This window comes from Phocoena phocoena, chromosome X, assembly GCF_963924675.1.
Source record: "Phocoena phocoena chromosome X, mPhoPho1.1, whole genome shotgun sequence".
Lineage (NCBI taxonomy): Eukaryota > Metazoa > Chordata > Mammalia > Artiodactyla > Phocoenidae > Phocoena > Phocoena phocoena.
Genome location: NC_089240.1, coordinates 100080623 through 100096638, shown reverse-complemented (window position 1 = coordinate 100096638; position 16016 = coordinate 100080623). Strand labels below are relative to the sequence as shown.

Here is a 16016-nt window from a genome sequence, read left to right as displayed (position 1 = left end):
TGAGGATATGGGGAGGGGGAAGGGTAAGCTGTGATGAGGAGAGAGAGTGTGGCATGGACATATATACACTACCAAGCATAAGATAGATAGCTAGGGGGAGGCAGCCGCATAGCATAGGGAGATCAGCTCGGTGCTTTGTGACCGCCTGGAGGGGTGGGATAGGGAGGGTGGGAGGGAGGGAGATGCAGGAGGTAGGAGATATGGGAACATATGTATATGTATAACTGATTCACTTTGTTATAAAGCAGAAACTAACACACCATTGTAAAGCAATTATACTCCAATAAAGATGTAAAAACAAAAAAAGCAATGAGGTACTGATACATGCTACAGCATGGATGAACCTGGAAAACATCATGCTAAGTGAAAGAAGCCATTCACAAAAGACCACATATTGTAAAATTCCATTCACATGAACTGTTCAGAAAAAGCAACTATAGAGACACAGGGCAGTTACATGGTTGCTTAGGACTAGAGGTAGGAGGAGAGATTAACTACAAAGAGTCTTGGGAATTTGGAGAGGAGTGATAAAAATGCTCTAAAACTGGATTCTGGTGATGGTTACACAACTCCGTAAGTTTAGTAAAAACAAGTGTACATGTAAAATGATTGAATTTAATGGTATGCAAAGTATAAAGGCTCTTTTTAAAAAAATATCCCTCAATCTATTATTTAGTTTCTCTCTAAATTAACTTTTTTCCTCCATGACACGACCTGGTAAGAACTGTGGTAAATGAAGTTTCTGAGGCATTTTTGTCAGTTGGGGTTTGGGGCTGGGCTGACAGAAACATCAAAGTCAGCCTCTCTGAATATTGCGTGATGAGGTGTACAATGCGTTTCCGGTTGGGTGATCCCAGTGTGTAATCTGGACAATCCGTGGTCTGCCAGTTTAAGTGTGAGTGCGCCAGGCCCCTACTCCAAGCAATAAACTGTAGTCAGGTAACAAATTCACTTCTTGCAACTCTCAAGCCTTGTTCACAACCAGGTGAATTGTTCTATTACAGCATATCTGTGAAAATGTTAGTGGTTTTTGTGTGTTTGGGGTTTTTTTTTGGCAATTCGGTCAGTGCTTACTAGGCAAGGATGTCCTGCCAGAACAGCTGATAGATACTAACTCCACCCCTCCAGACCCGCCCCCTGGGATACTCCAGAGGAAAGCACACCTATCTAAGGGCGATGGGGGAGGTGCCAGGGGATGGACCAGCACCTCTCCGAGCTAGGGGAAAGGCTGGGACCGAGTCCCTCCTTCTTTGCGTTGCGGGATGGGCAAAAACTGCCACAAAGTAAGGGTGAGGTGTCTCCTCCCAGGGCCTCCTGGTGCCCGGGAAACTCACGCGTCTTCTTGCAGGGTCGCCAGGAGGTTACAGTTAACTGCGCCCAGACCTCAGTCGCTTTCGCCGCTACGGTCCCACCGTGTGGTCCGCGCACAGCGAAAGAAGGCGATGGAGGAAGACAAGCAGCCTGAGCAGGCTTGCAGCCGTCCGGAGTTCCAAGCCGCGGTCCCCTACGCCCCAGCGCTCGGCTCCCTGAACACGTGACCGCCACCCCTCCCCGCACGCGCGATTGTGTCTTGGCGCCCCCTGGTAGCCGGAAGCGGGCAAAACCGGCGCTGTTATCACCAGCTGGTCGGAGCATGCGTGGACTGGCGAGTGGCTTCCGGTCCGCGGGGCAGCCCAAGCAGAGGCGGAGGCATCTGCGGCGGGAGTGGCCGTGCCGCTGCCCAGGGCGAAGCCGCGATTCCGAGGGGAGCTGACCCAGATCCAAAGTGGAGTAGGTGGAGGCGGCCTCCACCCCTTCCTCCTTTCTCCCCAAAGGGAGAAGGACCCCGAAGAGGACAGAATGGTCAAATAATTATCTCGAACCTGGATGCCAGCTCCCTTCCGCAAAAACGGAACAGAATAAGGCAGCTTTGTTGAAGATGGTTTTTGTTGACGTTCCGAAAAAATGCATTTGTAGCCGCATCGATATGAGCTAATTATTACCTCCCTGAGCCTCAGTTTCCTCCTCTTATAAAATAGGGATAATAATAGTACCAACTTCACAAGGTGTTTGTGAGGATTAAATAAAATAATCCACCCAAAGGGTTTACCAGACTGTTAAAGCTAGCTATTTAGTTGTTTCTCAGGATAAGAGTAGGTATTATCTTTCCTCGAGATTCAGAGAAACGAAAAGATTTTGACACTACCAAATAAACGCATACCTAAGGTGAATTATTCATAAAAATGTTTTATATATGAGGAAACAGTCCATCCGTACACTCAGCCTGGACACAGAAACAAAAGCACGCCATACTATGTACATAAATGTGTCTTGCTAGTCCACTGTCTTCGTTGGCATTATTTTTCCAGGACTCCTCTGTCCAGGCAAATAGTTTCCTCACTACAGCAACGTCCCCAAAGATCCATCAACTCTTCAATGGAAAGCAGCAACAGTTTGCTCTCTGAAACTCTTTAAGTCCCTCTCCTCAAAATCCTCCCCTTGCAGCTTCCACCAGTCCCAGACTGTTGGTATCATGATCCTTACCCAATCCTAATCAAGCCCCAGAGTTGAAAGACCCTCTGCCTTAAACCATGCTTTCATTTCTCAATAAATTCTGCCCTTTCCTTCCTCCCTGAAACACTGGCAAAGCTTTGCGAGGTGAGGGTTCTCCCTTACAGAGGTAAGTGATAAATTCAGCGTTGTCATATCAACAGGTGCATTGGTGATATTTGGGGAGCCAGCACTTGACGGTTTTGAAGTCCCCACTGACATCCAGTGCCCCTGAGACCTCAGCGCCACAGCTCAAGACCTTCACCTTGGAAACAGCGTGCTCCTCCCGCCTCTTGGACCTACAGCTTGGGGCTCTCTGACCACAATGGTAAGGTACGTAGGTTTCACATTGGTTAGAGCTCTGATCCCTTGGAGCTCCCAGTTGCTGAGGATGCTAGTCCTGCAGCCTGCACATGACCCCCTGTGAGAAGCCTGACCCCGCGGATTATAGGGCCCTCCTCTGTGTTCTGACTGTCCCCTGGCTCACCCCTGCCGTGGCTCTCACCACTCTTGTTTTATTCTGATGAGCTACTGCACTTAATAGTAAGCCAAGTGGGGCAGAGGATCCCTGCATTGTAATTGTGAGGTCACCCTGTGATGTGGCTGGGGCCTGGGTGATTTTATGATAATGTCTTCCTCTACATCCACCACGCTCACCCACCATCCTCTAGCTGAGCTTCAGTTCTCTCCTTTCATTCGTATCTTCTAATGGTAAAAAGAGTTTTATCATTTTCTTTTCCTAAGCCTTTCAGATTTTATATTAACGTCCCTCATTTTATTTTTAGAAACGTTTCCACCAATTCTTTTGCTTTGTCTATGAAAATAATCATACTTACTACAATTAATGATCATTATTTGTCAGCCAGTAACAGCACAGTGTTTATTTCTTGTATTTGGCGGGGGGGGGGGGGTGTTTTTATATTTGCTCAGGCTTTACCACCCCCTTACTTCTCTTTTTGCCAATCTTTATTTTCTACTTTTGAAATTATTAACAGAAAAAGAACAAAATTTACTCAATAAATTGCACATATAGCTACACTCACAAAGTTAGAAAAAGGATTTAAAAGAAATATGCCACAATGTTCAGTATTCACCTATGGTTTATTTTTTCTTCCTGTATACTTTTATGGCTATTTAAATATTAACCATGTAAAATATTTTGTATAGTTTTGTGACATTCTAAATACTTTTATAACAACTCTAAAATTATTTGGTGAATAAAATAGTTTTACCAAGCATTCTGGCAGACAGAGAAGGAAAAAGTTTATGTGTCATTTCTTGAGTTTCAGAGATCAGTGATACTGAAGACATTCTATTTTCAATTATGTTTCCCTGAGCTAAATTAGATCTTGGTCCATTCAGGATATTTAAAATCAACCTCCATCATGTTCCCTCTAGTAAAATTTAAGTTCTTTTACTTACAGATTTTCAAACAGCTTTAACCTGTGCTTGATGAACAGGAAATTGATCAGATGTTCATATCTGCCTGGTACCCCTGACCCAATAACTGATCTTCCACTGTGATACAGTTTTTCTCATTAATGTCAACACTTCTACTTCAGATATATGATGGAAAGTTCATAGGCTTTGGTGCCAGACTTACCATCTGTTTACTGGCATATAACACCTTAATCCTGTTGCTGTCTCTTGCTGAGACCCATTTATCGCCTCTAAAATGGGGTTAATAATTCTTACTATATTATTGACATGTTCAACACATAGCGAATGAAAATAATATTCATTATTTTACTCTTCTTTTACATCTTAGGTTATTTATTTATTATGCATGCAAGTCTTACATACTTTTATTGAAGTATAGTTGATTTACAATATTGTGTTAGTTTCAAGTGTACAGCAAAGTGACTCAGTTATGTATATTTTTTTCCGATTATTTTCCATTATAGGTTATCACAAGATATTGAATATAGTTCCCTGTGTTACACAGTAAATCCTTGTTGCTTATCTATTTTATGTATAGTAGTTTGTATCTGTTGATCCCATACTCCTAATTTATTCCTCCCCCCTCCCTTTCCCCTTTGGTAACCATAAGTTTGTTTTTATGTCGGAGAGTCTGTTTCCATTTTGTAAATAAGTACTATTTGTACTATTTTTTAGATTCCACATATAAGTGAGATCGTGTAGTATTTGTCTTTGTCTGACCTCACTTCGTATGATATTCTCTAGGCCCATCCATGTTGCTGCAAATGGCAATATTTCATCTGTTTTTATGGCTGAGTAATATCCCATTGTATGTGTATATATATATATACCAGATCTTCTTAAATCAGTCATCTGTTGATGGGCACTTGGGTTGTTTCCATGTCTTGACTATTGTAAACAGTGCTACTATAAACATTGGGGTGCATGTATCTTTTTGAATTCGAGTTTTCCTCTTTTCTGGATACATGCCCAGGAGTGGGATTGCTGGATCATATGGTAGCTCTATTTTTAGCTTTTTAAGGAACCTCCATACTGTTTTCCATAGTGGCTGTACCACATAATTATTATTCTTAATTATCCTTTAATAAAAGGGAAAGAGCAAACACTACCCAAAACATTCATATTTCACAGGGCAGTTATCTTTAATATTTACAAATGCACATGGAGTGATTGGGACTTTGAAACACCTAAACCTAAGGTCTGATGATGTGACATGTATGTAGCCACAAAGAAACCCATCTCTCACTTTCTGCCATGCTAGGAGTGAATGGTCCAACTAATAAGTGACAACCTGGGAGAGTGAGAAACAAGCAATTGATCTAGAAAGTCTCCCAGGTTTCTGATCTCAACTAGATGGATGGTGGCTCAGCAGTGTACACTGTTCTCTCCTTGAATGACTCTCCTCCAGTAAAATTTGTTCCAGGAAAGGAGCAATAACAAAGGTTGCCATTCGCTGAGTACCTACTGTGTGACAGGCACTTCATTCATTCTAGCCACAAACATTTATTGAGATCCAGCTTATGTTCCAGGCAGTGTTCTAGGAGCTGAGGATACACCAGTGAACTAAGCAGACTAAAATGTTTATAGTCTAGTGGGGAGAGGCGGGAATAAACAATTAACATAATAAATCGGTAAATTATGCAGTATGCTAGAAGAGAGGCATGTGATGGACGAACAGCAGGGAAAGGGAAATGAGAATGCTGGTCCAGGTGCGCAGTTCTATTTATTTTTTTTAATTGAAGTATAGTTGATTTACAGTGTTGTGTTAATTTCTGCTATACAGCAAAGTGACTCAGTTATATACAATTCTTTTTTATATATTCTTTTCCATTATGGTTTATCACAGGATACTAAATATAGTTCCCTGGGCTATACATTAGGACCTTGTTGTTGATCCATTCCCTATATAATAGCTTACATCCGCTAACCCCAACCTCCCACTCCATCCCTCCCCAAACACCTCCCTCTTGGCAACCATCAGTCTGTTCCCTATGTCCATGCATCTCTTTCTGTTTCATAGATAGGTTCATTTGTGTCATATTTAGATTCCACATATAAGTGATATCATATGGTATTTGTCTTGCTCTTTCTGACTTACTTCACTTAGTATGATAATCTCTAGTTGCATCCATGTTGCTTCAAATGGCAATATTTAATTCTTTTTTATGACTGAGTAATATTTCACTGTATATATATACCACATCTTCTTTATCCATTCATCATCATGTCGATGAACATTTACGTTGTTTCCATGTCTTGGCTATTGGATTAGAGTTTTGTCTGGATATACGCCCAGGAGTGGGATTGCTGGACCATATGGTAATTCTATTTTTAGTTTTCTGAGGAATCTTCATACTGTTTTCCATAGTGGCTGTACCAACTTACATTCCCACCAACAATGTAGGAGGGTTCCCTTTTTGCCACACTCTCCCCAGCATTTGTTATTTGTAGCATTCTTAATGATGACCATTCTGAGTGGTGTGAGGTGGTACCTCACTGTGGTTTTGATTTGCATTTCTCTAATGATTAGTGATGTTGAGCAGCTTTTCATGTGCCTATTGGCCATTTGTATTTTTTTCTTTGGAGAAATGTCTATTTAGGTCTTCTGTCCATTTTTTTGTTTGTTTTTTTGTTTTTGTTGAGTTGTATGAGCTGTTTGTATACTTTGGAAATTAAGCCCTCATCGGTTGCATCATTTGCAAATATTTTTTCCCATTCTGTAGGTTGTCTTTTTGTTTTGCTTATGGTTTCCTTTGCTGTGCAGAGCTTGTAAGTTTGATTAGGTCCCATTTGTTTATTTTTGTTTTTATTTCTATTGCCTTGGGAGACTGACCTAAGGAAACATTGGTACGATTTATGTCAGAGAATGTTTTGCCTATGATCTCTTCTAGGAGTTTTATTTTTTAATTTTTTAACATCTTTATTGGAGTATAATTGCTTTACAATGGTGTGTTAGTTTCTGCTTTATAACAAAGTGAATCAGTTATGCATATACATATGTTCCCATATCTCTTCCCTCTTGCGTCTCCCTCCCTCCCACCCTCCCTATCCCACCCCTCTAGGTGGACACAAAGCACGGAGCTGATTTCCCTGTGCTATGCGGCTGCTTCCCCCTAGCTATCTATTTTACGTTTGGTAGTGTATATATATCCATGCCACTCTCTCACTTTGTCACAGCTTACCCTTCCCCCTCCCCATATCCTCAAGTCCATTCTCTAGTAGGTCTGTGTCTTTATTCCCGTCTTACCCCTAGGTTCTTCATGACCTTTTTTTTTCTTAGATTCCATATATATGCATTAGCATACGGTATTTGTTTTTCCCTTTCTGACTTACTTCACTCTGTATGACAGACTCTAGGTCCATCCACCTCACTACAAATCACTCAATTTCGTTTCTTTTTATGGCTGAGTAATATTCCATTGTATATATGTGCCACATCTTCTTTATCCATTCATCTGTTGATGGACACTTAGGTCATGTCTTATGTAGTCTTTAAGCCATTTTGAGTGTATTTTTGTGTATGATGAGAGGGTGTGTTCTAACTTCATTGATTTACATGTGGCTGTCCAGCTTTCCCAACACCACTTGCTGAAGAGACTGTCTTTTTCCCATTGTATATTCTTGCCTTCTTTGTCAAAAGGTTAATTGACTGTAGGTGTGTGGGTTTATTTCTGAGCTCTCTATTCTGTTCCATTGATCCATATGTCTGTTTTTGTGCCAGTACCACAGTGTTTTGATTACTGTAGCTTTGTAGTATTGTCTGAAGTCTGGGAGGGTTATGCCTCCTGCTTTATTCTTTTCCTTCAGGATTGCTTTGGCAATTCTGGGTCTTTTGTGGTTCCATATAAATTTTAGGATTACTTGTCTTACTTCTGTGGAGAATGTCATGGGTAATTTTATAGGGCTTGCATTAAATCTGTAGATTGCTTTGGGTAGTATGGCCTTTTTAACAATATTCATTCTTCCAGTCCAAGAGCATGAGATATCTTTCCATTTCTTTGAATCATCTTCAGTTTCCTTTATTAATGTTTTATAGTTCTCAACGTATGTCTTTCACCTCCTTGGTCAGGTTTATTCCTAAGTATTTTATTTTGGGGGGGTGCAGGTGCACAGTTTTAAATGGGCTGTTCAGGAGGAGGTGCCATTTGAGCAAATACTTGAACATGGTGGGGAGTCAAGGCACAGGGATATCTAGAGGAAGAGTTACAATAGCCAGGGCAAACACGTGTGGTGAGAGTGTGCCTGGATTCTGTACCAAGGTATTGAAAACTTCCTGTGCTCTGCACAGGGGTTATAAGCCTCCTGGGGAGGACAGATAATTAGACAAGCAGTTACAATGCAAAGTACTACCTAAGCTGTAAGGAATGACCTTTAGTGGAGTCAGAGAAAGCTGTCCCGAAGGAGTGCCAGGGGAGATGATACTAGAAATTTGACAAGAGTTTTGCCAGATGAAGGGGAGGGCCAGGCTGATAGACACAGCACATTGGGAGTCACAGATAACACATAAGCCCTGGTGGACTGGTGGTCTTCTAAGTCCCTTTCTAGAGGGACCACTCTTCATTTGTCTGGTTGGGCCCAATGATCTAAAAGCACTCCCAGAGTTTTAAAAGCGTAGCATTCCATTCCAAGTGCGGAGCCTAATTTATTCAGCCAAACTTTACTCGTGGTCTTTCAAGTTGTTTCCAGTTTTCCACTATTACAAAAAAATTAAAAAGCTAGAATAAACATCTTTGTTCATAAGAATTTTTACACTTGTTCAGTTACTTTCTTAGCCTCAATTTTGGGAAGTTAAACTGCTGCATTCAGGGTTTTCACATTCAACCTTTGATACATTTTCCCCTTGGCCTTGTAGAAAGAATGTGTCAATTCTCAGTCCTGCCAGCAGTGTGGGAGAAAGACTCTTGCCCACGTCCTCACCAACAATTTGTTATTTTTAGTATCTTATCCCAGAAATTGGATATAAAAATAAATATGAGGAGAAGATGGTTTCAGGCTCTGAGATGGAAGTTTCCTAAAATGATAACTTTTTCTGCCTTGTTCAATAAAAGAAATGAGACCAAGGCCATCCTACTATGCTTAGGGTGTGAGTGTGACAATTCAGAATCCATACCCAGGATGCAGCCAATAGAATGATCAGATGTCTTGTACCTGTTACCTTAGGAATGACTTTACAACACAGTGGTAAAGACTACAGTCTCTGGGGAGGGGCAAATCTGATGTTCAGTTCCAGCTCCAACTTTTACTAGCTGTCTGATCTTAGGCAAGGTCCTATAACCATGTGTGCATCAACATCCTGGTCTGTAAAGTGGGGATGGTGAGTGTGGTACATATCTGAAAGAGCAGTTGTGAGAGGCCATGATAAACTGTGACCTCTGATCTGAGATGAGATGCTGCAGCTGGAGATCCATACACCCTGTCAGGATGCAGTGGGAAACCCAGCCCCACTCCCTGTGCCCCCTTTTATCCTGTCCCTGAGATCCCTGGTAGTGACAGGATTGGCGGGTTACCTGGATCGTAAAGAACTCCTCAGACCTCAGTCATGTCTCCTTCCAGCCACGCACTGGGGAGCCTGTGTGACCCTCTGGGATCAGCTCCCCTGGCCCCTAGCTCCCATCTGCTGCTCAGGGGAGTTGTTTGAGTGGGGGAAGACTTGGCTGGTCTTGATCTGTCTGAAAGGATAGGAGTGCCTCTGACATGTGGGGGAAGGAGACCTCCTCTGGGGACACCAAAAGTAGGAGAAATCCACCTCGGCATTCAGTAAGTGTTCCCTTATCACCCCATCATCAATCATCATCATCATTACCACCATCATCACCATCACTAAAACACTCAGGCATTTCTGAATCCACTCTTGTACCTGTCAGGGGCCAGGTTCGGCGTAGCTCCTGGAGCCCAACTGTCATGGTGTCAGATTAACACTGAATCAGCACTGCCTGCGTAGCATGGACTGCATTTAATTTTCCCCGTCCTTCCTTCTGTAGCAGAATAATGCATTCTAGCCGAGTAATAATAGCTACCATTTCTTGAGAGCCTACAATGGACCAGCCCTATGCCAATCACTCATACACTGGGCACCTGGGGAAGACAGGTCTTATTATCCTGAATTTACAAACCTCAGTTTCCTCATACTTCATATGCAGATAATAACACCTACATCGTAGGGTGCTGTGAACACAGGAGAGCTAAGACGTGTAAGAAGCATAGCCTTCTCACCTGGGAGAGTGACCTCTGGCTCCACCACTAACTAGCTGCATGCCCCTAGGCAAGTTTCTTAACTTTGCAGAGTGTTTCCTCATCTGAAACATGTGCTAATAGTAATACCTATTTTATGGAGTTGATATGAGGCTTAAAGGAGCTAATGTGTCTAAAGGACTTGGTACAGGGTGCCTGGTACTCAATAGGCTCTTAACAAATCACAGTTGTAATGATTTTGATTACTATTATGGAAGGATCAGGAAGAAGAAGAAGATTCAGCAAAGGAGACTCAGAACTGGGCACCAAGGAGGTCAGGGAGGGGGGAACCGTGAGAGAGGGGTCTCATGGAAACCAAGGGAAAAGAGTGCCAGGAAGGAGAGAGACATAATGCAGAAGGGTACTCGGAGGCCAGTTCCTTCTGACAAGACAAAAGGGTGATTTTCATCTCCTAGCGACCAATGAGAAATGAAGGCAGAAAGGAAGAAAAGAAGCCTATAGTTTGAAGTGAAGTCTTTTTAAGGCTAACCCCATTAGTCTGATCTGAATGCCCAGGTCTTGGTTCCATGTCTCCTAATTAGTGAGAATACATATTTCTTGAGTAAAGGAAAAGCCAGTGTCACACAAAGTGGAAAAAGAAATGTCAGATTACATCAGGTTGGCGAAATAAAAATTTAGACAATCTCAAGTTCATACAATAGAGAGGAGGATGGAGGAGGGAAGAAAAGGGGGGTGAATCACAGAACAAATTTTCAAGGCAGTGGTCTATACGGAACTCGCAAGCTAACTCCAGTGAAAAGGAGGGTAGTGATACGGGCAGAATTTATTTATCTATCACTTCAGGTTTCTCTTCTACCTGGTGCCAGAAAGAAATTATGGCAACATAAAGTGGGTCTTTGGGCAAATATTCAACACGTATTTATAAAGTAAAATTAAGACGAGCAGAAAGGGAGAGGTATGAGGAATTAAGGGTTAAAAATCTATGTGAGCTGGGAAATGGTGGTGGTCGCTGCGGCTTTGGGGTCCTGAGTGGAGCTGCCTCTTGCCTGAAGGTGATTGGGGGGGGTCCTCTTTGGCTCTGGAGAGATGGAGGTGGCTACCAAGGTCCCAGAGGTGCCATGGATGGATGCGAGGAGAGGGCCTCTAGAGTCTGCACTCCTGGCCGGTTCTCAGCTAAAGGGTCCGAGGCAGAGAGGCCCTTCCAGTCTCCCTCTGGCCAGGAGGGTTAAGGAGGCTGAGGCTTAAGGCAAACCTGGGATGCTAGGGGTGGGGGAGGAGTAATGGCAGAGCTAGGGAGGCTGAGCCCCCAAACCCCTGCACCGAGAGAGAGAGTGTGTGGCGGTGGGGGGGGGGCGTCTGGGGGTGTCTTTAAAGGCAGGTTCAAGGCGTGGCAGCCCAGGGAAGGCTGCACTGGCTTCTTACAGCGCCTGGCATCTCCCCCTCCCTCCCCCCTCAACTGCTAACATAATTAGAAGCCCACTGTCTCTCCCTGGGCGCCTCAAGCTGTGCCATTCCTGGTACACACAGCCCAGAGTTCTGTATGAAACCCTGGAGTCTGTGATTCCCACTGGGCTTCCTGTCCCTGTCAGGTTCCATGTGAGTGTCCCTGGTCATCGGGCCCTCAGCCGCTCTCCTCTTGCTCTGTGCTTAGCCCCTGACACACCGTCTCCCGCTGCTGCGAGCGCTGTCCTCTCGGCTCTGTGGAGCACCGATTTCCTGCAGGACAGCTGCTTCAGGTCCCCAGGTGTGCGCGTTCGTTTCGCTCCACCCCCTGGCTTAAATGCAGTCATCCCCCTCCACCACCCACCCCCAGCCCTGTCCTGCTCACAGAGGTAGGAACTTATACACCTACAAGAAACATAGGGATCCTCAGGGTCTGAGGTCAGATACGTCCTCTTTTACCACCCTCCGATATGAGATCAGGAGAGGGGACAGGGCAGGTTCCTGGGAAGGTTCTCCGCCCCCCCCAACCCCATCCCGCCTCTCCAGGCCATGAATGCCCACCACTCCACTAAAATAACGTGGAGGGCTTCCAGGCTTTCTGATCCCCATGTTCCTTCATGCGTCCTGGCAACTATATTGCTTTTCGCTCCTCCCCAGCTATTCTCAGTTCCTGGGGTGAGTGGGGTTGGGCTTGGAGTCCTCGGGCTGCACGTGTCCTCTAACATGTAGCTTCAGGGCTTCCAGGCTGAGGCTCAGGGCGCTGTGAGGAGCTGAGCCTCCTGGTGCTGGGCTCCCTTTCCTTAACTGGAGAGTGGGAAGAGGGCCATGTCAGCCCCCAGGAGAGATTCCCGGTTGTGACCAGGATGTGGTGAAGCAGCGGCAGCAGCGATCTCAGAAGTCCACCCAGAGGAGGGAGGGATGCCCCTCCCCAAAGTGGTCAGGAACGGAGCCGCTGGGATCCTCATTTTGGGCTATTCAGCACCAGACTCCCCCACTGTCAGAATCCTCTGGATACATTAGAGAAGAAAGCATTAGCGTGTCGTCAGCTAGTGGGTGCCATAGTTTGGCTCTGTGACCTAAGGGACAGGTCAGTTGTGATAAAGGAGCTCTGTCCATTTACCTCTGGGGAATATGTCAGCCCATTTCGTCTTCCTTTTTCCCCATCTGCAAAGGGAAGTTAATAAAAACCCCACCTCAGGGTATAACCCCACCGTTTATAGCTTTTTACTATATTTTTCTTATTCCTTTTTCCTTTACTTCTTCCTAAAATAATATCAGAGACATTAAGATAGATGCTGATATATATTTATTGACATAGAAAGACGCCCACAACATATATTATTTGGTGAAAAAATACACTTTAGAACGGCACTTATATTTGATCACTTTTTTCTATACATATATCTGTCTGGGTACATAGGTATAGGGAACTATCTAGAAGGACATTCATCACAGGGTTGACAATGGTTATATGAGGGTTGGAGGGTTTGGGGTTACTTGTACTTTTTGTACTTTCCTTTATTGTTTTAATATTTAACAATGAATTATACCAGTTTCACAAAGAGAATAAAGCCATCAAGGAAAGGGGCACACACAGAAGGCAGACCCTTGGGCAGCAGGGGATTGGAAGCAAGGACGGAGGTCAGGCCATCTCCCTCCACTGTGCTAATATTCAAGACCCTTTGTCTTCCATCCCAAAAGAAAGCCACCTTGTGGATTAATTCATGCAATCAGAACCACCACCCGCCATTTTTCCCATTGCTGGACTCTGTATGTAGGTTAGGGTTCATTTAAAGCTGGGGGCTAGCACCTCACTGTGGCTCAGAAGGGTCACTGGGTTGGCCAGGGGCCTCTCTTGACCCCTCCTCCTCGGTATGTGTCAGCTCCTGCAGGGTGATAATCAGGTTCTCAAACATCTGGGCCTTGTTGCTCTCATTGTCACAGGTTTCCTTTGAGTGGCCCTCCTGTCCACAGTACGAACAGTGGATTGTGTTTTTTCGCTTCCTGGTCCTACGCATATCCCCAGGACCATCATTCTTATACCCAGAACCCCCGCTGGTACAAGGAGATTGAGCCCTGGAATTGCTGGGGGAATCAATGACTAGCACTTGATTCCGAGGTCTGGCCCTGCGTCTGGGGAGAGGAGAACTCGAGAATGAAAGTGGAGGGTCCTGAGACTCCACCAGGATCACATCCTCATCTGAGTCATCATCGGGGGTATCATCTATCTCTATCACGTTGCAGTCGGCATTACCGATCACTATGGGTCGGGAGCCCCCAAATGCCACTGGGCTAGTTGCCCTCTCCACCATTGACTCAGATCTCTTGGCCCGCTTCCGTTTAATAAAAGTGTCATCCCAATCCTCTTCCTCCCTTATCATTCTGATTAACTCCAGGAAACTGGGGAGACGTTCCTGCTCATTTGCATACATCCTGAGAAGATTCTTCAGCCTGAAGCGCAGGTCCCCATTCAGCTCAGCCCCTAAAAGGAGCTGGTGCAGGCGACTCTGGTTTGCATCTTTCTGAGCTATGATCCCTGCCTGAATAGCATTCTGGAGCTGCACCTCTAAACGGATCACGTAAAGGGAGGCTTTCTCCCCTTGTGCCTGCAGGGTGTTAAAAAATCTACCATGAGCGGTCACACTGCTTTCAGACTCCCCAAACACCAATTTCATGGCGTGCAAGAAATCTGCCACACTTAGATTGGGGTTGGCCGCCTGCAGCAAACGCATGACCTCCCGCGCGGGGCCCCTCAGGGTTTTCATCAAGCGCTTCAGTTTTTCCTCCTCAGACATATTCCAATCTGGTAGGACCCCATTGACTTGGGTCAGCCAGTTTTCAAAGGTTTCTTCCCCCTGGGCTGGCACCACCCTCCCCGAGAACAACTTCATGTTTCTCTCTGCCATGTTGGCCATTAAAGGACCAAGACTTCTCTCCAGGGACCTTAGCATAGAATGGGCCCAAGGCGGCAAGGGTGCGTTCTGCCGCCGGCTGTTACCCACGCGCGCAATGATGCTAGCCATGACGGACGATGACCGGGTTTCTGAATGTAACAAGATGCTCAGGCTTTTTAGAAGAGCCTAATCTGCAGGCGTGCTGGGGGGCTCTGCCTTCCTCTTATCTCGGTAGGAACTGTAAAAAAAAGAAAACAAAACAAAAAGCGGGAGGAGGAGTTAATAAGGGACGGGCTGCAGCTGTATTATCTCCCTTCCTGAATATCCTGCAGTACATTTTATATCTGCCCACTGCCCTAAAAATATCCTCCAGAAGACTGGCAATTACAACCTCACGGAGCCAGCCGGTGTCTCCGTGTTAGCAGGGTGCTTTTTACAGCCTCATCCATCCCCTCCCGCCAGTCCTTCAAGAGGGACGGCAACTGTTGCTTCTAATTCTAAGTGTAACAGTGTATGGAGCTGATATTGGGCTCTCAAAATAGAGCACAGCGGTCACAGATTTGTGGGAATAAATAAGATCTCATTAACCTCTTGGTCTCCGGTCTCAACCACACCCCTTTCTTAAAGTCCCCTCTCCCCCGCCCCATTATTTTTCAGATTCTTACAGGAGCTCAGGAGCAAGCGCGCGCCTTTATTTCACTTCCAGCTTCTGCAACCGGTGGCCTCCGTGAGAAAGCTCGCCTCTGGGGTACGGTCGATCGCTGTCCCCCGGGGGTCGCCGATCCGGGACCTTAGGACGTCAAGACTGCGCCGCCGCAGAGGGCAGGGCAGGGAGGGAAGGGTCAGAAGCAGCCTCATCCCTCATCCCGCTCCCACCCCGCGCCCGCCCCCGCCCCCTCCCCTCCCCCCTCCTCCAGCGGCCTCCGTAGTACCCAGACGGAAAATTCCTTCTCCCACGTCTGAATACAAGCCAAAGCAAGCCCCCCTCCCATTACATTTCCCCCGGGAAATCGTCGCCCTACCAGCTCTGCAATCAGCCGCACAGAATTCAAGTTCGGATTCGGCTTTGGTCGCCTGCCAAGGAGAAAGGGAATAGGAGTTGGACGCTCCTCCCCCAGGAAGGGATGAGGAGATGCAAAGGGGTGCAAGGCAGACACTTGGCGATTCTCCCCCAATACCAACGCGCCCCTTGCCACCTCCCCCCGAAAACGCCCGCCCTCTCAATCCAGGCAAATCCTACCCGTTCGGCAGCAGCCAGTGGAACCCCACCTCCTCCCTCAGCGCAGCCGGGCCGCGGGAGTGCTCCTCCCCCTGCCGCACAGTCCTCGATTTCCCAAACGGGGAGCCGCCCAGTCCTGGTAGGGCCTCCCCCTCCTCTCTCCTCGCGGGGCAATCGCGCCCCCTTGCTTTACCTGTGTTCGGCTGGTGGGCAGCGGACGCTCCGGCGTTGACAGCTGTGATTCCGCCTCCAGTCTCCGCGGTCCTGCAGGGCGAAAGGACGGACGCCTCCTCGGCCGC

The 16016-nt window shown here is 45.9% G+C and overlaps 1 protein-coding gene across 1 annotated transcript; it reads right to left on the bottom strand.

Moving 5' to 3' along the window:
- Nucleotides 1-13415: 13415 nt before the first annotated feature.
- Nucleotides 13416-14627, bottom strand: ZCCHC12 (zinc finger CCHC-type containing 12). Its single transcript, XM_065901319.1, has one exon. The coding sequence runs from the start codon at nt 14625-14627 to the stop codon at nt 13416-13418; it is 1212 nt and encodes a 403-aa protein (XP_065757391.1).
- Nucleotides 14628-16016: the final 1389 nt, after the last annotated feature.

What these genes read in the sequence shown, in the direction of transcription:
- ZCCHC12 (XM_065901319.1), bottom strand. Translation starts at nt 14,627, where the DNA reads ATGGCTAGCATCATTGCGCGCGTGGGTAACAGCCGGCGGCAGAACGCA.